The sequence below is a fragment of the Aythya fuligula genome, chromosome 4 (genome assembly GCF_009819795.1).
Source record: "Aythya fuligula isolate bAytFul2 chromosome 4, bAytFul2.pri, whole genome shotgun sequence".
In the NCBI taxonomy this organism is placed as follows: domain Eukaryota; kingdom Metazoa; phylum Chordata; class Aves; order Anseriformes; family Anatidae; genus Aythya; species Aythya fuligula.
Genome location: NC_045562.1, coordinates 53118509 through 53142453, shown reverse-complemented (window position 1 = coordinate 53142453; position 23945 = coordinate 53118509). Strand labels below are relative to the sequence as shown.

Here is a 23945-nt window from a genome sequence, read left to right as displayed (position 1 = left end):
ATGTTCTATTCAGATTACTAAAATAATATACTTAACCGTTTTCTGCTTATTTCCATATTTTTGGGATGATTGAGTTTTTTGGTGCTTTTCTGCATCTCTTGGACTAAGGGATGATGCCTAATGTGTTCTCATCCTGATTTGTGCAAGTAGCTTCCAGAATGTTATAAGTTCTTGAGTAACAAGTTACTGCTATCATCTCCTGTTGAAGTATCAGCAGATATTGCAGTTATTATTATATATACTCACTCACTCACTCTTAGGAAGATGCTAAATTAGTAAATTGTGGTTTTGGTTTGAGTGATTCTAGTTAATCTTGGAATTATATTAATTGGTTAGGTTGTAATACATTAGTACACATATTCGTAGGTAGGAATTCCTGTCATTGTCACATTTTAAAGTGAAGTAATTGTTTCTTGGTTTCATTTCGGTAGTCCAATAAATGATTTTTTGCAAAAACTTGTAAATATTTTAGGTGTAGAACAGCTGGCTTGGACAGATGATGGACAGTTGTTGGCAGTATCTACACGAAGAGCATCCCTTCATGTTTTCTTGACAAAGCTTCCAATCCTGGGAGATGCTTGCAGTACACGGATCGCATACCTCACTTCTCTTCTTGAAGTTACTATAGCCAACCACGTGGAGGGAGTATGCTAGCCTCTTCCTTTTAAACTTTTTTTAGGTAAAAGTAAAGTAAGAATTAATAGCGGATGGAAATTGATACTCTTTTTCTTACAGGAGCTACCAGTCACTGTCTCTGTTGAAGTAGAGCCCAGTTTTGTTGCTATTGGTGTCTATCATTTGGCTGTAGGAATGAACAATCGGGCTTGGTTTTATGCACTTGGAGAGAACAGTAAGCATAGATTTCATTCTCTTATTTTAAGCTACTGCATTGTGTGTCTTTTTTTTTTTTTTTTTTTTTTTTGTAAGTGCAGTATTGTGTAATTGGTAAATGTTCGTGTTGTTTGTATGGTGTAAGGTGAAATTTGTTACGCTATAATCAGATTTTGGACAGTGGTGTCTATAGTTTTCATGCCTCTCTAACCAGAACCTTTTTTGAATAACAACAGATTAATCAAGACTGTAACAATATTAGTCACAGTTGCATAGGAAGAGATTCTCTTGTACTTTCTAACTAGTTTTCTGACTGCTAGGAAGAAAGTCTCTGTATGTATGACTTGTCCCTCTGCTTATTTGTGAGTTCTTCACATGTGGTTACTCAGCTGCAAATTTACATTATAATTTACATTATTAAAATCAAAATGCTTATATCTGTTTCTTTTCTGTTTGAAATCTGTAGATGTGAAAAAGCTTAAAGATGTGGAGTACCTGGGTACAGTTGCAAACATGCATCTTAATTCTGATTATGCTGCTGCTCTCTTTGAGGGTAAAGTCCAATTGCATATGGTAAGAGCTCTGGCAATTTGGAGTGCTGAACTAATGACTAGATTTAAGTTAAACAAGTTTTAAACTTGAGAGAAAATGGTGTAATCTTCTGTTAAAGAAAATAAAAATAAAAACTCTTCAGATATTTTTTTTCTGGCTAATTAAAATATAAAACTGAGTTTCTAGAGACTTTAGAAATATAAACTACTCTAGAACATGTGAGAGAAAATGTTTTCTTTTGAATTATTTCCCGTGGACAGGAAAAGTTGTTTTCATCTCATTTGCATACAGTTTGATACAGGTAAAACTTTGATACATTGTTGTTAACAGTGTAGTGTTTAAGTTCATTTTATTCTTTACATTTAGATAGAAAGTGAAGGCTTGGATGCTCAGGAAGAACGGGAAACTCGTCTCTTCCCAGCAGATGATGATAAATGCCGAATTCTATGCCATGCTTTAACTGGTGACTTCCTCATATATGGCACAGATGTGAGTATTATTTCTGTTTTTAAGTGTCTTTTAAAACAGAATATGTTTCTACCAAATGATTTGGATTATTACTCATTATATTTTTAGCAAGAAATTATGCTTCTGAGAAATTTAATGTGGATTATCTTCTATGCAAAAGCAGTCAAAATTGCATCCAACTTCCTTTACTATTGAATTTATATGAGATACTTTGGCAGGAGGGTTAAGTCTTGCTTTTACTAGTGTTTGGTGCAAAGGGCTGCTTTTTAATAAGGTCGTCGCCTCCTTTTTTTTTTTTTTTTGTCCTTCCTGCCTCCTAAAAAGCCTCAAGTTTTCCTATCCTGCCCAATAACATCTGTGAAGGAGAAAGCCAAAAAAACAAAAAAAAAAAAAAAAAAAAGGTGGAAATACTTTTATTTAAACACTCTCCATGCTCAGAATTCTAGGAAGGGAAAAACTACAATCAAGTTAATAATCTACTTGCTATTTATTAGTGTCATTATTAGCTGTTTCTGTTATTGCTTACTAGACTGGAGTTATTCATTATTTCTACATTGAAGACTGGCAATATGTGAATGAATATCGTCATCCTGTTGGTGTGAGAAAAATTTTTCCTGATCCCAATGGAACCAGACTGGCTTTCATAGATGAAAAAAGTGATGGCTTTGTCTACTGCCCAGTAAGTTAGTGTGGGATACCCATGCCATTGTATTTACAAGTAAGCTCTTACATGCTGGAGTGACTTAAGTTTTTTTGTTCTCTATTACACACACTGTATGTTGGAAGAAGAAATTGCCAGAAAGGCTTGAAGATAACCTAATGGTAATGTAAGGAAATACAAATGTCACAGTAGATCAGGACAATTTAATTATACTAATTTCCTTGTCAGTAGTTATCAGAAATGAATGCATTTGTGTATTCAAATACAGATAATTTAGCCAGGTAACAAGTACTACCTTTCAGTTTCACTGCCTGTCTTAATACCCTTCTTCTAAGGAAAATAAATATCATGCTTATAACATGTATTTTCTCCATTTACTTCCTTTATGAATTAAACAATTTTTATTTGTTATTCAGAGTCGCTGCTCATAAGAAAACTTCTTTGTAATATGAGTTTCATATTTCTGCACTACTTTTATTTCTTTATTTTTATTCATTATTATGATGAAAATTTACCTTGTGTCATTAGTCTTGCTTCCTAGTAATTTGACTTTTGCATTATTTGTAGGTAAGTGATAGATTATATGAGATTCCAAATTTCTCACCGACTATTAAAGGAATCCTGTGGGAAAACTGGCCAATGGATAAAGGTGTTTTTGTTGCTTATGATGATGATAAAGCGTATACTTACGTCTTTCATAAAGATGCCATTCAAGGTACTGTAAATTCTTTTAAAATCTTACTAACTATTTCAGTTAATAAAGCAAAGCAAGTTCTATTTTTTTCTTTTCTGTTAAATATTTTCATAACTGCATATGAAAATGAACAGTATTACACAAGTTTTGAAGTGGAACTGATTAACAGAAAAATAGTTGCTGTGTAGGTTTCTCTGTAAAGTTGGTCTTAACCCTTCAGGCTTTATGCTACTATAATCTTTTGTCTGAAATGTACATGTTGTGCTTTAACTGAATTTTGAAATATTCATGAGAAACTCTTTGGATCGAGATGACAAAACTCGTATTCACTTACTGTAATCATAGCAGTTCCTGTATTTTTGACAAACACCAATAAATTTATCAACAAACATTTGGAAAATTACTGTAATAATTTAGAAGATTAAATTATGTATTTTTACTATGCTGAAAAAGCATACACTTGTACAGTAGATCATGACTTTGAGAATTAGAGATCTTGAGTTAATACACAGCATATCTACACTGACTGCTTATCATGTTTTTCACCAAGTAGGGATTTTTTAAAATGAAATCTTCTTTTCTTCCTGATCCTAAAATCTAGGATCCAAGGTTATATTGGCAGGTGGCACTGATGTCCCCTTTTCCCATAAACCTTTGCTGCTGTATAATGGAGAACTAACTTGTCAGACTCAGAGTGGGAAAACAAACAATATCTATCTCAGTACTCACAGTTTCCTTGGAAATTTGAAAGACTTTGGACCTAATGAGCTGGCAGAAATGCTTACTCAAACGTTAATGTTGAAAAGGTACATCTGTGTTTTAATTATATTGTGTAAAATGTTTTCTTCTGTGCTTATAGCTCTATACAATGTATCCTAGTGATCTAAAAATGTCATACTGAGTATTGATAAATTATATTGATCCCTCAGGCCTTGTAGTTGTCTATGCAGACCGAAGTAAGTGACAAACTGCTGCTTTATTTGTTTTTCCACTGTCAAGTAAAAGTAATTTTTTCAAAACTGATCTGTGGTTGTATGACAGTGGCTCTTCCAACACCAGCTAAAAGTGATTCTTGCCCACTCACCTCACGATGTAATGAAACAAAGAAAAATCAGTATAATGGAAAGAATGCCAGAATAGGAAAAGCAAGTGATTTCCTGAAAAAGTGTGGTAGAAATAGGAGAATACAGTGCAGTAAGTTATATATTTGTAGTTCTCCTTTATTTCTGGTAATTGTCTCTCCATGAAGTAGAGACTTCTTGGTTTTTCCCTGCCATAGTATTAGGAATAAAATGTGTTGAGAAGGAATTTTAGATACAAGTAATATTAGTTTTAAGTTACTTTTGTTTTCTGAAGGTTTTCTGAAGCCTGGGAGATATGCAGGCTTCTGAATGACCCATCTGGTTGGAATGAACTGGCCAAAGCCTGCTTACATCATATGGAGGTGGATTTTGCAATACGTGTTTATCGGACATTTGGTAATGCTGGGATGGTGATGTCACTAGAACAGATAAAGGTAAAATGTAAAGTCACTTTTAATGGGAAACATTATGCATTAATTCTTAAGAATTGCTGAATTCTTATTCTTTTTGTGGAAATTTTGTTTCTTTTTAAATAAAAGGTGAATTATTTTCAAGGGAGTTAGTAGTCAAAGAGGAAAAAAAACATTCAAACTGCAGAACTGTTGCCAGTTTGCTCTTCAAGTGGTTGCAGCATTCTACTGGGATGCACAACATTCTTTCCCACATTTGCGTGAGAGCAGCAGGATATGTCCATGTGTCAGACAAACTCTTTCCCTTTGTTATTTGTGAGAAAATGTTTAAGGCCACTAATATTTCCTAGGCAGATTGAAGTTAGATTTCTAAAAGTGTACGTGAAATTGTACCTTAAGAATATGCTTCTGCAAAATGCTGATTTTAGACAGTGATTGCAATACTGGCCTTGAGCTACAAAAAGAAAGTGAGGGCTTTTTCTGATTTGTAGAATCTGATACGTATAATTGTCGAATGTCCAGATGTATTGTTTTACTGTGTATAATAGATTATGTTGCTTATGACCTTTTTTTTTTTTTTTTTTTTTGTCTTTTCACATACTGTAGCACCTATTGTGTCTTTTTACAGGGAATAGAAGACCACAACCTTTTAGCAGGACACCTTGCCATGTTTACTGGTCATTTTAATCTGGCTCAGGATTTATATCTGGCATCCTCCCGTCCTACTGCTGCACTTGAGGTATTCAAGATGTGTGATTTTTTTTTTCTGCAATGTTCACCTTAATGTTGGAATATTTTACTTTCTGATAATTTTTCCCTTTTATAGTTTTCTTCTTGCTCTTGTGTGGCCACCTGACATTCTTTTAGGATGTATGTAGCTCTCTCACATTGTCTGCTTCCTTCTAGAACACTAGCTCTATAATTGTATTTATATAATATTGTAAGTATTATAAATATTATGGTCTTATAATTGTACAAGTATAAATTTCATATTACAATTCAGAATTTGATATCTGCATCAGAAAATGTTGCTCTTTTTAATAGATGCGAAAAGACTTGCAACACTGGGACAGCGCGCTTCAGCTGGCTAAGCGGTTGGCCCCAGACCAAATCCCATTCATATCAAAGGAGTATGCAATGCAGCTTGAATTCACGTAAGTTCTCCTAAAATGCTGCTGTATAAAAATATTAAACCAGTGCTCGTGCTAATTAGAAAAACAATGGAATTGAGATATTTTAGCTTACGTTATTGCTGAAAAGGGAGCCTGTCAGTTCTCACAGCTATAGTACCTGGAAGACTGCTTTTGTGTGAATACATCATGATAGAGATGTAGGTTAGCAAATTATTGTTGATTAATTACAGTATATCTGCGTTCTTTTCAACTGGTAGGTCAACTGTATTATATAATCTGCTAGTAGTTCTTTGTTGCAGGTCAGTGTTTGGAAATAGAGAAAATTCACAGCATTTGACACTTCTTATGTTGGGTGAAAGCCTTGCATTTAAAACTTTAGTCTGTCTTTCCTTCAAGACCTAAGAACCTTCATCTTCTCACACATTTTAGATAGAGGAGTGTCAAATTTCAAGCCTGACAGTCTCTGGAAGAGAGAATGTATCATCCATTTGCCAGATATTTAAGTCTATTTTATAGCTAATTCTTTGCAGATTAAACACTTGGTTTAACATCAAAACCAAGGGGAAAATTCCTATATATTAGTAGAGTTTCTGGAACTCTACTAATATATAGGCATCTCTATAATGCCCCTAGAACTGTGGGAGGACGCTTGCTGGTCACAGAAAGGAGGGAATGGGCAGCTGAAGCTATGTGACCATCTGTAACTTGTGTTGTACTTAAGAAAACTGAATATACTGAAGAAAGAAAAAAAAGCTTTAATTTTTATGATGAAAAAATACTAAATAATTTTAGAAGATTGGTTTATTTTCCAGCAAAATGTGTGGAAGTAGAGATTAAATTATTGAGGTATATTGCACACTTGGGTACTCTTTGCCTGTCTTTTGGGGAATTTTATTGGTCTCAGTGTAAAGGAATTGAGAAACGGATGGCCCTTTTGACTAATTGCTTAATAAAGTGTGAGGAAAACACAATCACATACTGTGTGCCTTCCATCTTTTGTATGCCTTGCATCCTTGTATGTGATCTTTGTGTCTAAAGCAAGGCAGATTGATGCATAACCTGTCTCAAAGATCTGTTACAGTGGGAAGGGAATTATCACTTCCTGTTAAAACTGTTGTTCCATATAACTTTCAATTTTCTTTTAGGGGTGATTATATTAACGCTCTGGTGCATTATGAGAAGGGAATTACTAGAGACAATAAGGTAATTCCTTTTCAGTAATGATAGCATGTGTACTATCATACTAAACATTTAGTTGTCGTGTTTCAGATTTACTAGGTTTTTGTATTCAGCTCTAAATCTGTACAACTACCGCTTTGGGATACTAGTCTTTGCACTTCTGTTATTTTTAATACACAGAATGATGCTTTCTCTACTTTAATACTGCCATTGTATTAACATGGCACAACTAGACTTAGGTTTTTATCATCTGAGCAGTTTCATAATAGACATGCAAATGCCATGAGTAATATTGCCAGGATTTTCATTGGTAAAACAAAAGTCCTAATTATTCCTTCTGTTCTTCTTTACTGAGTTGTTATCTGCATAAAGGAAGACAAGGATTGCATTAGAAAATAAACATCATGTTCAATAGATTATCCCTTATTCTGGCATTATTTTCCCTGATATTTACAAAATGTCTGTTATGAAACAGATCAAGTGATAATAGGGAAATGTAATAGGGAAAATAGCAATTGTTTTCTGAATTCAAGACATGAAATTACCACCTTTAAAAAAAATGAAGAGATACTGCAAGTGTAATATTTCTTTCTTTTTCTGTTTTTACTGTTGGTTTTGGGGAAAGAGGGGAGTGGTGCTGAGCCAACTGTAAAAACATTCTCTATAGGCTTGGCCTGGACAGATTTTTTAAGTAAAATGTAAAAATTTAAGACCAAAGGTTAAGAAGAAAACTAAGTGGAATTCTTCTTAATAAGTAAATAGTAGTTGAAATTAAGCAAGAATTGCTAGACAAAAGTTGATTTAACTGAGGCCATGTAATATTTTGTTAATTTGATTCGGTGCTTTGTTGCTATGGCTTTTGTGAGCTGAGGTTTCTGATGTATAACATATAGTTACTGCTTTTTATTTGATTGCTAGTACCAGGAACATGATGAAGCTTGCCTCGCTGGAATAGCTCAAATGTCCATTCGAACGGGAGATATCCGTCGAGGGGTAAACCAGGCCATCAAGCATCCCAGTAGGTTACTAAAAAGAGACTGTGGAACTATTCTGGAGAGTATGAAGGTATGCAGATGAACTAATAAAGCTAAGGTTGAATTTGTGAATACATTAAGATATTTACCTGTAATCAGAACTTACAAATGATATTATAATGATTTTCAATATTACAGCAATTTTCAGAAGCTGCTCAGCTGTATGAAAAGGGACAATATTATGACAAGGCAGCATCAGTATACATCCGGTGTAAAAACTGGTACGTACAGGTTCCAGGGAAGTGTTACATTTCTTGAGACAGAGGAAGTGCTGTGTGCTCTTTAGGAAAGAACAAATACGTTAATACTGCATAATGTCTTATATTTCATTGATTTTTATGGTTCCCTCCTCCAAGCTTGAACAAGAACAGTGTTCACCAGATCTTCTCAAAAGCTTATGCTGGTTTAATTATAGTCTTAATGGAAAAGAAGGGTAGTCTTCCTGTTTCTTCTGGTTGTGTGATATGTTTAAATTAGTTACGTGTGGTTTTAAGTCGTTTGTGTGTGTGTGTGTGTGTGTGTGCACGCGTGTGCACTCTGGATTTAATCATTTTATTCTTGTAGTTACTGTTCAGTTCATTAAATTTCTTTGGTTGTAAAATACATAGCTGAGACTGAATATTCAGATGGTTGGAAACAATTCTAAGTTTGTGGTTCAAATGTAGTCAGTATCATGAACTGTAGGAGCTAACATAATGTTCAATAATATTAACGTCTTAAATGAATTGAGTTATCGTCAAACCTACAGTGGATAAGCACAATTTTTGGAGAGACTTAAGGCCTTAGTTTTTACCAAATTAAGTTTTATGCATTTTTAATATCAAGAGCACATTAAAAGATCAGAAATACCCCTCCTGTAGGTACAGTTTTAAAACTGTTCTGCTTCTGTAGATGAGTTGGAGAATAACAGAGACAAAAATGGTCAGTCTGGCACTTCTTATGCTCAAACATCTCAAACAAAGAAGATACTGTGCTACTTAAGGCCTGTATGCCTATGAAGCAGTCTGTAATTTCCAGTTCCATTTCTATCAAGTGCAGACTTCTGAAAATATTAAAGTGCCTTCAAAGCTTATACATTATGTTCAATTACTGCTTTTTCTAACTCCTTTTCAATATCAATATAAATATTCGTGTTTTACTGGAGAAAATTTGAAATCAAAAATATTTCTTAAATGACTACTCTCTTGTCTATCTAGGGCAAAGGTTGGTGAGCTTCTTTCTTATGTTTCATCTCCAAAGATTCATCTACAATATGCAAAGGCCAAAGAAGCTGATGGCAGGTGTGTCTGCATGCTTATCTGCATTTATAAAATATATTATTAGTGTTTATGGAATACATTGCTCTTTCTATAAAAGACTTCAAACTTTGCATAAAACATCCTTGTGAAAAGGGATTCTGAAATCTGTAAGTTTAACTGTTACATTAAAATTTTACCATATTCTAAGGACCTACCACTAGTATCAAAGATGTATTTTAATTGTTGTTTTGTTCTTTTCTCCCATCCAAGCATTACTGTCTTTTTACCAAAAATTATTAAAGGTTTTAAGGTACTGCACCTAATGCAGCATTTCAGTTAGTAGAGCATTGAAGTCTAATTTGTTTCTAACAGCTCCTTTCATAAAGCTGTGATTTTTAAGGTCATTCAAAGTGTGAGTGATCATGAAAAAAAATTCATTCTAGAAACAAATTACTGTTACATCTTAACTGCCCTTGCAAAATACTGAATAAAGTGAAACTATTGGCTGAATGATAAAGCCCCAAATAGGTTATATTTAATCACAAAAAGTAGTTTTCTGCTTGTCATTGTTTCTAAGTAAATGTGCTTCAGAATAATGACAGCTTATAATGTGAGACCACCAAAACTAAATGCTTGGATCGATAAGACTAGAAAATACTATTTATGTCAATTGCATAGTGTGAGAATGAGAAATTTCTTGAACTTGTTTACAGAGCGGAATAAAGTATGATTTTTGAAATTCTGCAGTTAGCTATCTGTTTGGATTTTATTGTTCGCTCAGTCCCAAGTGATTTAATATGGAACCGATGAAACATATAATGTTCACTGATGGAACAGATTAACTACTTCTAAGATATACCCAAAGGGATGCTGGCAGAATAGGTCAAAAATACTGTTGTGGCAGAAATTCTTCTGTTGTCTCAACCTTCCATCTCCCAAGAGAAAATAAAGTAAGAGAGAAAGAAGAAAATAAATAAAGAAAAAAAATATTGGTAAATGCAGAACAAGACTATTAAATGCAAACTGAAAAGAAGATGACATAGAATAACCTCTTAGAAGTAAAATACTCTTTCTTTCATACCGTGCTGTAAAGAGTTACTTAAAGTTAGAAAAACTGAAACCGTTGCTTTTACAGTTACAAGGAAGCTGTGATGGCTTATGAAAATGCAAAACAGTGGGACAGCGTAATCCGACTGTACTTGGATCACCTTAATAATCCTGAAAAGGCCGTTAATATTGTGAGAGAAACACAGTCTCTTGATGGAGCAAAGATGGTGGCCAGGTAATAATACATGATATAGATTAAAAAATCAGTCCCCTTTGAGAGCTATTAACAATGTTTCTTTCTTCCATGTTGTTGTCTGAGACTAAAACTGTTCTCAGTATATACATTCCACCCATATACATTCCACAAAATACAGTATGTTTCTTAAAACATTTGGAGTATTATTCGTTATGTTACTTAACTGAAGTATTCGTTTGTTCGTTTTGACTAGATTCTTCCTGAAGCTTGGTGACTATGGCTCTGCCATCCAGTTCCTGGTCATGTCCAAGTGCAATAATGAGGCTTTCACATTAGCTCAACAGCACAACAAGATGGAGATTTATGCTGATATCATCAGTAAGTATTCCAGTTCAATTGTTTGCTTGCAATGTGTTGTGCTATTCTTTTCCTTGCTTTAGACCAATTTGAAATGATAAGACAAGGGCTGTGAAATCTGGTTTCCATTTCTGGTCTATTTTCAGTCACCATGTTCGGATTTGTCACCCTGTGTCTAATCCAGACCTATAAGCTAGGGTTCACTTTCAGCTTGGGTGTCTCCCATGATCCCCAGCATAGGTTGTTCTTAAATTCTTGACTGTGTTAGAGCTTTTTCTGTTTATCTACAGAGGTAAAGCATTTGTCTAGACTGTTTTCCTGTGTCAGTCGTGGAATCGTTTTCTTTGACCTTGATGTATTTAGTACTATTAGTCTGAAACTTAGATTTTTACTAGTAAAATTGATTTTTATCCCCTCTTTTCCTTTTGTCATGGTTCTTCTTTTTTTTTTTTTTTTAACACGTTTATGTTACTTGTCCTTTTTTTGTTTCCCCTTAAGGCCCTTCTTGGCCTGCTGTTGTCTCAGTGGGAGGCAAAAGGAGGACTTGCTGAGAAGCTCATTGTTACCTCAGGTTATCAAGTCAGTTAGTGGCTAGCTTGTTGATTTGCAACACATTTTCTGTTTTTCTCCACTGTCAGGCAGGCTTCTTTGTGGACACAGTTTCACATAAATACTTAAGTTTCTATGAAATTATCTCATGTTATTGATTAATCTCTTCCTTTAAAAATCTATTCTTGCTATGGTAACTATAAAAGATTGACTACAGTGAGTTTGGCTTTCAAGGTAGACAGTATTGTCCTATTATTCCTTATTCTTTCTTCCTTCTCTCCTATCCAGAATAGGGTTTTCCAAATTTTAATTTAAGTGGGTGGAAAAACTCTTTAAAACTTACTCTGAAGAAGTGTCTGTCTCTGTTTCAGATGTGTACAATAAAATGGAAATTTGGTTAGAGGACTTGGTAGTATTCCCTGGTACTGCATGGTTAGATTGCTCCTGATAGTCTTTTACTCTGCAATACAGATAAACCCTCATATTCTTAAACTGTGAAAATAATCCGAGTGATAATCTCATAATTACTTGTTCTGTTTTATTGTTGCCAAGACATGATGAAAAAAAATAATAATTCCTGGGTCATAGTAATGCCATTTTATTATGTTCATTAAATAAAAAACAGAAATCCCATTACAGCGTAAAACCTATGGAAACAATTGTTACACTGCGTTATTAGCTCCTGGTGTCTGATATTTAGTCTTTGATTAAGTAGAAAAACAAATGTGTAAGAATTTGAGTCTAGTTGGCATTGTTTTTCTTTGTAAAATAGGAATTTAATTCTTTGGTAGGCTTTTGTCTTACTTAATAAAAATGCTCTGCTATCCTTGCTTTCTTTGTGTTGCAGGTTCTGAGAATACTAGCAATGAAGATTATCAGAGCATTGCACTGTATTTTGAAGGAGAAAAGAAACATTTTCAAGCAGGAAAATTTTTCTTGCTTTGTGGCCAGTATGCGCGGGTCAGTACTTAAAAGATAAGCCAATGAGAGTTAAATGGTCATAGAAACTGTCCAAAGTACAGGACTTCCAGATTAGAGAAGTTCATGGTAGACTTTTTATCTGCCTTAACGACTTAGATTTTTTTACACCTTTTTGTATCAGAGTAAGCTCTCTATATTTATTATTGGATTCTATGAATTATACAGTGTCATGCACATACATTTTTCAAACAGCAGAGGCTCCAGGTGAATCAGCAACACACTATTCTCTGTGAATCTCTAAATGGCGTGAATGTATAAGTAGAATTTACTTAGTTTATTTGCTTAATCAGTGAAGATTTGGTCACTGAAAAAATAGGTTATCAAAGAGTGTTGCATATCCAAACTTAAACCATTATTTTAAAAGAAGGAAGTATTTCAATTGATACTCCTGACACACAGGTCTGTCAGATAATGCTTACTACATGTAAGTACTCTTACTTGCAGGAGTATGAGCTGGTACTACCTATATAGCATATGTGGTTATCCTGATGGCTGTAAAATACAATCAAGATAAGCATCCAGTGTGCCACTTTTCTGTCAAAAGACAGAAAGAAGCAACTTAATAAAAGTGAGGAAAATGTTAACTTCATGTATCTCAGTTTTAACTCTTTTTTTCTATTTCATTCTAGGCATTAAAGCACTTTATAAAAAGTCCAAATACAGAAGATAACTTGTCTATAGAAATGGCAATTGAAACAGTAAGTAACTTTGTTACAACAACAACAAAAAAATCGTATTTTCAAGAGGTTTACTTTCAGTGTTGTTGCATTTTCTTAGTGTCAATATATCTAGTTTCAGTTTTTAATGAAAAGTCTCCTTGTGTATAAGTATTTTTTCCTTTCTCTTTCATGTCATAATAATATTTCATGATATGTCATAATTATATTTCATGATAATTTCTTCTGTCTTTATTTAATAGGTGGGACAGGCAAAAGATGAAGCCCTAACAAATCAGCTGATAGATTATCTTATGGGAGAGAGTGATGGCATGCCTAAGGTATTGGATTTCTATCACTGCTGTTGCATCCTGTTGCTGTAATGTAAGGTCTTTTGAGTTTATTTTGTCCTATTTTTTTGGTAGCTACAGATTGCTTTTCAGCTTACTCTTATTAAGGAGCAATACACATACGATCATTCTTTGATCCATTTCACCCAGTAACTCCATCTTCAGAAAGATAAGAAAGCAAGTAACTATCTTAGGTACAAGCATCTTTCTCTAAGCTTCGCAGAATAGGTCCAAATTAATGCTCACACTGAGGAAAAGAGACAAACTTAGCTGCTTGGTCATAGCAGCTAGCCAACTGGCAGCTGCCTTTCCCAGATGGTCAGTCAGCATGTGTGTCTCAACAAGCTATGGCATTGTGTTATTTTCTAGCAGAATGGGGGACTGGTCCTACTGCTGTTGCAGTGGAAGAAAGTAAGGTAGTAGTTAGTGAATGAAGGACAAAAACCATTTACACATCAACTTAAGACAAAAGTTGTGGATAGATTTTCAGAATTATTCAGCTCTCTGTTGTTTCTTAAGTGATCAATGACCGTGTTCTCAAAAAGAGCTTAACGCAAAGCAGTTCAGTTTTAAAGTGGGAATCGAAGGGAAGATGTGCCACTGAGATCACCTGAAAATGTGCCTGCTTTGTGTGAATGCCCATATGACAATGAAACCCTTTTTTGAAAAAAATCTCATTGGATTTCTTATTATGTAGGAGGATTTAGGTTAAAGTTCAGATTGATTATTCATCAAGTTAATTTTATCTTCAAATAGAGGCTGCAGTTCTGTGAACTAAAACGGAGTTTCTGCTCTGTGTTGGGGAATACATAGTTATGATAAAAAGGAAAATGAAATAACAGGAAGTACATTTGAAGGTTTTTGGTGTCAGACCTTACTAGTGTGGAAATTTGATTAACAACAGGAAAATAAAATACTGTGGATGTTGATTTTTATGTTGTCATTCATAGGAAATCTTCCTTGGATCCTTAGAACCACTTTTTTTTTCTTGTATACAGTTTAGGAGGTGCTCTGTGTGCTAAGAGGCAGCTATGAGGCTTCTTTTAAAGTCACGCGATAAAATTTAGAAATGACCATTGCCCTTACTTCCAGTATTCCTGCTCCTTTGTTAATTGCAAAGCATTCACATCTCTTATGTGTAGATAGTCATGTGGGAGTTGAAAGGTATTTGCTGACAGATTTTTGTGTATTAGTAGCCAATATTGCTTTGGTAATAATAGAAAAGGATAATTCACAGCGTAAGCAGAACGTATGTTAGATTTATGCTTGAAACGCAAGAAGTAAACTTTGACCATACTCAGTTTGTGATTTTTTTTTTCAAGGAAGATTAAAACATCCACTGTAAATACAGTGTTAGACATCAGAACATCAGCATTGAGGTTACAATGACAAACAGCTCTTTCGCAGGGTGACTGCTGGTGTGTAATCAGTGAGCCAAATGGCACTGCACCCAAGGTTTTCTGCTGTGAAAGCCAGACCTCAGGTGCAGGCACTGCAGTCTGCAATTTATTCCTCTGTCAAGGAACTTAAGCTCTCGAGCTCAAACTCACAGTAAATATAGTCAGATACAAAATTATAGAAGAAAGTGAATTCTGCCTTACTGAGGGGTAAGGTTTGGTAATGATGGAGATGATGTGGTCTTGGCAGTAAGTCTGTTTCACCCCTACTGTTACAGATGTGGTTTTTGATTCTTTAGTGAGATTAAAAATTCTGTCTCTCTGCTCTCCGTGTAGTGTCAAGAGACTGGGGATTTGATATGTTAGATTTTTAGACACAACTAGATGGTTGATGGCTGAGTCAACCTGGCTTTGATAAAATTAAAATTAAGGAAAAAAATCCTGTGTCTATAGGATCTATTTTTATTTACCTTTTATTATTCATCTATGGTTTGAAAGTTGAACAATAATATAGTTTTGAGAGAAGCAAAACGTAATGAAGCAAATGGAATCCAACTGCAAGAGACCAGAAGAGAATGAAGCCATTAGAAAAAAAGTGTGAAAAATCTGAGCAGCATCTGTGTAAGCAGAAGTAACTTCATATTTATGCTGAAAGTAGGGTGGATAGAAACTGTAGCATCCTGTCTGTCTTCTGTGAGCAGCAGCCCAGCCATCTGGCTGAAACACGTAGTGCCTAGGATGGGGTAAAGGAAGCGAGCTAAAGCATAATCTCCATAGTGAAGAGGTTTTTAAGATTTTACAAGACATCCAGCAGTCGTGTGAATGCTGTAATTGCCATATTTAACATTGTTTTAAAATTCAATGTAGAGCTTTCTTTTCTGTGTTTAAAAGCTCTTTCTTGTTCTTCTGAATGCTATAATCCAATCTGCCATAGTCTCTCTCAGTGAGTAACATAATTTTACTTTATTGACTCATACCTATTTGTTTAAAAAATCGACTTAGAAAGCAATTCACCCTTATCCTTATTATGCTACGGAGCCCTACCAAGCACTTGGGGTTGGTTTTAGAGAATAGCAGCTTTTATGTGGTAGTATTTTTGTAAAGCTGAAAGTGAGAGTGAATTTAAAATAGCCATGCAGCAGAAACTTGCTAATCCTTTCGGCATTCATCTTCAAACCAGGTAATGGCTCAGAGCAGCCTGGTTGCTTTTCTCACCCAACAACCTTATGGGATTTTAATGAAGTACCATATTAGCAAAATTGTTATAGCTAGCATAATTTTGCTACACTACTGTCTAATAATGAACTCTTTCTTTTAATGTGTTATTATGTTGACTGTTGTATTTATTAACTTGCAGAAATTCTTAATTTTTCGTGTGTCCCCTGTTGTCTTTTTCAGGAAACATTAACTAGCAAGCTTCTGCTGTTTTATGTGTGCATATTTTCTAAGTACAAGTGGTTTGAAAAGCAAAACTAAATTAAAATTTTACCTATCTAAAATTAAGATCAGATAGATTGCAATAATTCTTTTTTTCTGAAGATTTTAGGAAATGTGTTGACAAGTGATTATTCCTTCCTCTATTTATTGCTTTTAAAACGACTAAGGTTATGATATGAAAGTAGAATGTAAGACTCACTTCTTCTTAAACACCTTCTACTTTTATATTTTCTTCTACATACAGCTGCTGTGTGAGTTATTGAAATATTTTATTTAATGAAAAGACAGATAGGGGTATGGCAAATACCATTGGGTGGCTGGTCTTCCCTGGGACAGGATCCTTCTTCCTGGGCAGGAGAACAGGGAGAGGTGCAACCTGGACAGGGAAGTGCAGCCTTCTGCTACCCTTGGTGTAGCAGCTGTCTGTGTCAGCATTAGGAGGTGTCAGGAGCTGGGGAAAATTACATCCTGATCTACCACTCTTAATATTTTTCTTTTGGCTCAACTCAGGGAACTCAGGATAAATAATATTCACTAATAGACAGAGTTGTGTTTACTTTATTGTCCAAACAACTGTTTCAAAATTGTTAAATTAAGGTACTTCTAATGTTCTAACTTTGGATTGAGTGTTACTTAAAATTCCATTCCATCATTAGTTTACTTTCAGTCACTTAACATTTTGCCTCATATGGAGAGTTAAAAAAAATTTTGATTTTCCCTTTTTCTTCCTGTATACTAGTCTTTCTCTCTTGCTTTTATTTCAGTGATTTTTTTCTTGTTTTTTTTTTTTTTTCTTTTTTTTTTCCCTGACTCTCAAGTAAGAAGTTAACCTTTGCAGTTGTCTTCTTTATCAGGAAATTTATTTATACCTTTCGTATTTCTCTTCCTTTGAATTTCTTCTTTTTTGTGTGTTTGAGGCTTGCATACAAAAGCTACACAGTGTTTCAGAGAACAGCACAATGTTGATTAATCCAATTATTTCTAAAGATTTTTTTGTATTATTTTAACATAAATATATACTTTGAAAGTGTTTGGTTTTTACTAATAATATCACAGAATTAGTTGTGTTTGGCTTCTTTTTTTTTGTTTGTTTGTTTGGTTTGGTTTTGCTAAGCTGTCCATAAAGCTACCAGTGTCTTGTTTTTTTTTTCTGATTTGCCTATATTTAAATTGGGAACATACCATTATGTACAGTACTGCAGATTCAATTAATCTTGACTATTTCAAAGAGTGTTATGCACTTTTTTTTTTATTCCATTTTTGAAATCACTGATATAAAATAGTGGTCCTAGGCCAGTTTATTATTATTTTTTTTAATAATTGTTCCTTTTCATCATAAGCAAGGCTATGTTACCTTGCAGTTTGTATCTTGGCCGTATTTTTAGGAATAACAAAAGGGTTTTGAGGGTTTTCTCAAAGTACTCATGGAAGTGCAGTTCTCTTGATGAGTGTGCTAGAACTTTGGATACCCATACTGCCATCTTGTTTTTTAAAGTTTTGGTTTGAAAAGATTTCACTACTTTTTTTGATGTTGGATTGCCAGTTCTTGGTTGAATCCTTTGATGCATTTGCCATTCTTGAGTCCTGTTATATTAACAGTATGTAGTGTAGCAAATCAGAAGGTTTATGCACTTCGTTAGCTGATTGTCCCCGTAATTTTCAACTCTTCTATCTGTCTTGGGTGTCTGCCCTATTGTCCTGGTGCAATACACACTTTAATGACCAGCTGTAGTCATCCTTATTCACGCTAAGCACTATCTGCATCTAGAGCCACAACACAACTTGAAGCATCTCGAGGAAGATTTTGGAGTCCTTTGGTTCTCTTCTATTGCCGTAGATGACTTTGGGTCGGAAGTTGTTAGCTTTCCACCCACAGGGGGGGCAGCTAACCCCGGGGCCCTCAGAGGGCGTTCATCTGGCCCTGGCCAAGCAGCCAGAGCTCCCGGGGGAAAGAATGCAGCATGGCTAAAGCCTGGTGGTGTGGACAGCACTTCACAAACAGGGCAGCTTGTCCACGGCCTTTGGAAAGCGTGGTGGTGGGATAGGCAGGTCAAGAAGGGCAACACCACAGTATGTGTTTAGTCAGTATTAATTGCTTTTGTATCATTTACTTAAGGATGCCAAGTACCTATTCCGCCTGTACATGGCACTGAAGCAGTACCGAGAAGCTGCCAGGACTGCTATCATAATTGCCAGGGAGGAGCAGTGCTCAGGTAAGCCTTTCTCTTCCTGATTTCACAACGTATCTGATGCTACAGCCTTCCAGTACTGCAGGTACCATTATTGATACAGGATTGCACTGTATAATATATCCTGCATAGCCTTAGAACAAATCTGTTCCGTAAATACAAGGTTTTAATTATATTCAAGTTTAGTTTTGATTTTGAAGTAGCCTTTGTGAAAAGACTGGGACTCGTAACTGCATATTACATGCTTGGAAAACAGAAAATTATGGAAGATAGCTGCATTCCTTATATTCAAGTAAATTTATTAATGGAGTCTAGCTGCAACTCTGCTTATCTGTATAGCACAGACGTTAGAACTGCAGTTAAACTACATGCAAGCAGTTTACTGATCCTTTAGTCTTTGTACGTTTAAGCTCTTGATTTTTTTCAGTGGGAGATGTGTACAGGAGATGTTTTCTGCTGAAGGATCAGATACCTGTTTACTTAAGCCATGTTTTCCCCTGAAGTTAGAAACAGAAAAAAATAAACTAGCTAATTTTGTTTCTAGCCTTTATTTCTGTCTCCTCCATTAGCTGCGTTTCTCTGTAACCATGGCGACAGCCCTACCGTAACACTGCTCACTTTTCATTTCATATAAGTTAAGAAAGATATCTCTAAAGGAAAAGTAGCAGCCTCAGGAACAAGAGGACAGTTATGCCCATGGAAATTAACATTTATGGACTGCTCCTTAGCATGGGGCTAAGCTGGGGGGGAAATCTCTTATGCCCTTGAAAAGCACAATTTTCCAATTCATCATAGCAGTAAATAATTCATTTGTGCTAATTATGTAAGCAAGAAATGTAAAGGCTCAGGGGGTTAATTATTCAATTCACTAGCTGCTTTGAATCTGAAAATATATTCCTAAAATGCAGTACCCTGTGTTGTATGGCATATTCCCTGCCAGTATCGATGTGTTCTGCAGCAGTGTGTACATAAGCAGTGCATTTTTCTCAGTAAAGTTACCTGTCTTGCAGTAACTGCTTCCTCTGCAGAAGCACAGGTTTAGATTTTCCCCTCTTCCTTCAGGAGATTTCAGCGAGTTTGGTTTTGAAATTTTCACTAATGTCGTTTATTCTTTTCCTTAAAAATCCATTAAGACTTAAACATAAGCCTGTACTGTTGGGTGTTTCCCTTTGGGTGTGCCATTTTATGTTCACCTGGTTTTAAGACTGGCCATGCTATACTGAGAGTCAGTAACACAGCGTGAAAAATTAATGCTGTTTTCCAGCAACCAATTCGGGAGTGATACTCAGCTGTCACATCAATACAGCAGCTTGATTCAGTGGCAGTCTGTAACGAAACAAAACAAATTGCTTTGTAGAGATGTAGAGAAAAACCATTGCTGAAACAACTAATTCAGCTGTGTTGATAAGTCAATGGAATCCTGTGGTTTCTGGAAAATCTGGGGCAGTAACCTTGAAGCAGTGTAATCTAGTGAAGTAACACTCAATGTAAATCATTTCTGAAAGGTTTGGGGCTTGTTTGGTTGCAGAGGGAAGGAGATGTCAGAGGAAATGATAAAGTAGAAGTTCTTTACATTAAAATTTAAGCAACAAATTTTAAATACCTGACACTGAAGAACAGAAAAAGGTAACAGGTCTCAGTGCTCTGATACCCTCATAGAACCTTTTCTCTATTGTGGGAGCAATGTATGGGATACAGCATCTTCCATTTTTTAAGTTTTATTATGCAAAATTGTCATTTACACGTGTATTTTGCTGCTGTTAGACATCTTCTGCAAGAGTAATGTTTTTGTTATTTAACTCCCTGGCTGATACCGTTTAGGATACTGTGACAAGCAGCTGCTTCTGACTTTCCAAAGAAATTGTCATGCAAAGGTTTTGCTCTAAGAGTCAATATAGCTTTCTGCCTAGCTTCTTTTTATGATATTAGTAAAGAAATTGTTATGAAAAGTTAAATTTACTGTTTGGTATTGTTTGTTTTTAAGGAAACTACCGAAATGCACATGATGTTCTTTTCAGTATGTATTCAGAATTAAAGACCCAGAAGATTAAAATTCCTTCTGAGATGGCTACAAACCTTATGATTCTACACAGCTATATTTTAGTAAAGGTACTGAACTTAAAAACTGAGTTTGCACATCTGTTGCACAGTGTCTGCTTTATTGAAGTGTAGGTATGGATGCATGCTCTCTGGAGGCTGCAGTTAATTTGCTGTTTGTTGTGTTCCAGGCTCATGTGAAACGCGGAGATCACATGAAGGGAGCGCGCATGCTCATACGTGTAGCCAACAACATCAGCAAGTTCCCGTCACGTAAGTACTGGCAGCGTAGAGGAGTTCGTTAGCCACTGTGTCAGAGCTGCATCGTCCTCCTGCAATCTTACTGCACAGGCGACAAAGAGCAGTCAGTGTGCCCTGCCCTCCTCCACAGCACAGCCCTTCAACACACGGCTTCCTCACCCCTCATTGACAGCCTCCTGAAACCACTGTGACTGCAACACCAAGTTAACTGAGTAATGTACAAGTCTCAGGATCGTATGTAATGAACTGATCCATTCTGTGACTTTATCACAAGGTTTTAATCAGCCTTGTTTTTGTAAAATACCAGTTTTTGTTATCTCGAGCTTTCTTAAAGACAAATTTTCTCTGAAACTGCTGTGTGCAGACTCCTGTCACATATGCCCACAGTACTGACAGTGAGTACATGTCTTTGCATGTGCACACAGGCCCTTCGCTGTGTCACAGGTCAGCTGTAATCCCAGTTTGTTTTATCTTTCTACAGCCACCATTTCCAAATACTTCATTAAAAATTATGTCTTTAAATAGCATTGACCAGATTTGTGAGAAATTCTTCTAATCAAAACCGTCCTGCTGCCAGGCTAGGCTTCAGAAGTGCAAGGCAGTGAGAGGTGAAAACATTTTTGGTTATGGGAATTGCAGATTTGTGCAACTGCACTGTGAGGCAGGAGATAAACACTGTCATTTTTCATCAATACATGTTAAGCCCTAGTAGCTCAAAGGCTTTCAACATTAATATTGGTAAATAAATATTTGGTATTATTTCATTCTGTTGCAGACATCGTACCAATTTTGACTTCAACAGTAATTGAGTGTCACAGAGCAGGACTGAAGAACTCAGCCTTCAATTTTGCTGCCATGTTGATGAGACCTGAGTATCGAAATAAAATAGATCCGAAATACAAAAAGAAAATTGAAGCAATGGTCAGGTGAGCAGTGTTAATATGTGTTTTCAGATGTACCTAATATCAAGGTTTTATTTGCAATGTTATTTTTTTTCCTAAAGCCTATGGTCTAAAGGGTTGCCCTGGCTCCCCCCACCCCTTATATTCTCTTGTCATTTGGTCTCAAAGTTCTTCTGGAATTCTTTGATGCTGGCTGATATTAAGTCTCAATATTATTTATGAGCTGGCATCAACATCATATTTTATGAGCATGCTGAACAGAGCAGTGTCCTGTGAGAACCATTTATCCTATCCTGCTTAGTGTCTTTTAACCATTTTGTTTTAAATTCACGCAAGGTCCATCCCTACTGCTGGTTGATATTTCTTTGATATTTCTAGAAAATTCCAGGAAGCTTCTAAAAATAGGACATCGATTTTAAAAGTTGTGTTGACTTGTCCTTAGTCTATCATGCTTATCCATGCCTCAGGTATAAACGGAAACAGAAGAATAGGCCACTGCAAGGCACGTACATGCTCATGTTAAGTATATGTGAAATCAGTCTTCCTACAAACTGTCAGGATAGCATGGGAAGCCACCTCGTCTCAAAAATTGCTAGGCTAAGCATTAGAAAAATGTACCCCATTCATTGGTAAAATGAAAAAAATGCTGAAAGTAAATCTAAATTATTTATCTATAAATATGCCCAAGAACATTAAACATTAATAGGCCATGTAAAAGCCCTGGAAAAAAAAACAAAAAAAAAAAACACACCCTTTTCTTCCACCTCCCCTTAATGAGGTGCAGGATGTCTGGCCAAGCAGTTGATGAAAATAAGCTTGTGATGCGGTATTCGCCCAGCAGGATGGCAGTTTTAATTCTTGTTACTTTGTGACAAGGAATTCTGAAAGAAAGCTATCAAAGTATCAAGATAGGCTAGGGCTTTAAAAGAAAAAAAAAAAAAAAAGCTACCTTGTTTACAATTAGACAAAAAAGACAAAAAAGAGACCCAATTATGACTTTATATAATGGTGATGAACCTCAGGCGATAATTGCAGGAAATTATCTGGTAGAACACAAAATAGCAACTGGAAGCCATGCAGCTAGCTAAAAGGAAAAACACTTGCTAAGTATCAAAAGCATTGTAAAACATCTTTATTTGAGTTCAGAGCTTGCATTTTTATTCCCACTGGTGCCTTACTTCTAGGCGTCCTGACACAACCGAGGCAGAAGAGCCAACGACAGCCTGTCCGCACTGCGCCTTCCAGCTCCCTGAGTGTGAACTCCTGTGTCCCGGGTGCAAGAACAGCCTGCCTTACTGCATTGCCACCGTGAGTGCTGGCTGCGATGCTGAGCGCAAAGCTTTTTTAAATTCTTCTAGTACTTAAAAATAGAACCTTCACTGTGTTTGTAGTTTCAACATAAGGTTTGTTTGTTTGTTTGTTTTCCAAGCTGTTAACAAGTGAAGCTCATGCTTGCCTTCAGCTGTCACTGAAGGAACACCCAGCAGCGGCCTTGGCTACCACCTACCTGGTGCTGGCCCCTAGGGGCTGACAGTTAATATTAGAGTGGTTCTGGGAGGCTTCACCTCCCTGAGACAGCAGCTTGTGTGCCAGGACTGCCCTGAACACCCATCACCTGCAGAGTTGGGTGCAGCTCATGTGTGGCAGAGCATTACTGGTGGATGTGAAAGTTCCCCTTTGGTCTTTGGGCAAGTGCTTGTGAAGCTCTCCTCCCCTGAACTTCAAGCTGCCAGGACTGCTTTTATAAAAGGGAAAGGGACAGGCTCCTCAGAACTCTATTGTTAGGACCACCCAGAATTTAAACAAAACCCTGCAAGTGCCCCAAACTTTATTATTGGTTTGGTTTTTCAGTACTACTGATTACAAGAATGAGAAGCCCTAATATTTTTGTTTCAGAATTCTTTACAGTACATTGAAGAGGCATGGAGCGCATTTCGCAGCGGCAGCGCTATGCCTCTCACTGTTACCAGCATCATTACAAACACTGTTTTTACAAGGTTGAAGTGATTTGTCATACTAGATTTACAGAGCAATCACAGATTAACTCCAGCATTCCATGCCTGCTTAAGTAAACATTCTTTATTAAAACTAAAGAATCAGTCTTACAAAAGATATTAATAATAGCTTTTTTAAAAACTATTGGATTACCAGAATATTTCAGAAGTACTATCTTAAGGGAAAAAAAAAGTTTTTAAATACATCTTTGTAAGCCAAAAAACAAAGTACCCGTTCATGTACATTTCACGTAATTAGGCTGTCTCTTCGCTATAGCTCAATTACATCACAGCTAGTTGTAGCATCATG

The 23945-nt window shown here is 35.8% G+C and overlaps 1 protein-coding gene across 2 annotated transcripts in view; it reads left to right on the top strand.

Moving 5' to 3' along the window:
* The window catches only part of WDR19 (WD repeat domain 19), a 37129-nt gene that overhangs the window by 10881 nt on the left and 2303 nt on the right, over positions 1-23945 (top strand). For both annotated transcript variants that reach the window (XM_032187375.1, XM_032187374.1), the window contains 24 exons: positions 473-645; positions 736-850; positions 1298-1404; positions 1750-1872; positions 2381-2530; positions 3080-3227; positions 3808-4012; positions 4563-4722; positions 5327-5437; positions 5743-5852; positions 6977-7034; positions 7929-8075; positions 8183-8265; positions 9241-9324; positions 10418-10564; positions 10779-10903; positions 12279-12391; positions 13042-13110; positions 13332-13409; positions 18369-18465; positions 20426-20550; positions 20670-20751; positions 21515-21665; positions 22826-22949. In XM_032187375.1, coding sequence (XP_032043266.1) covers positions 473-645; positions 736-850; positions 1298-1404; positions 1750-1872; positions 2381-2530; positions 3080-3227; positions 3808-4012; positions 4563-4722; positions 5327-5437; positions 5743-5852; positions 6977-7034; positions 7929-8075; positions 8183-8265; positions 9241-9324; positions 10418-10564; positions 10779-10903; positions 12279-12391; positions 13042-13110; positions 13332-13409; positions 18369-18465; positions 20426-20550; positions 20670-20751; positions 21515-21665; positions 22826-22949 — 2885 coding nt within the window. The remainder of the gene's footprint in view (positions 1-472; positions 646-735; positions 851-1297; positions 1405-1749; positions 1873-2380; positions 2531-3079; positions 3228-3807; positions 4013-4562; positions 4723-5326; positions 5438-5742; positions 5853-6976; positions 7035-7928; positions 8076-8182; positions 8266-9240; positions 9325-10417; positions 10565-10778; positions 10904-12278; positions 12392-13041; positions 13111-13331; positions 13410-18368; positions 18466-20425; positions 20551-20669; positions 20752-21514; positions 21666-22825; positions 22950-23945) is intronic.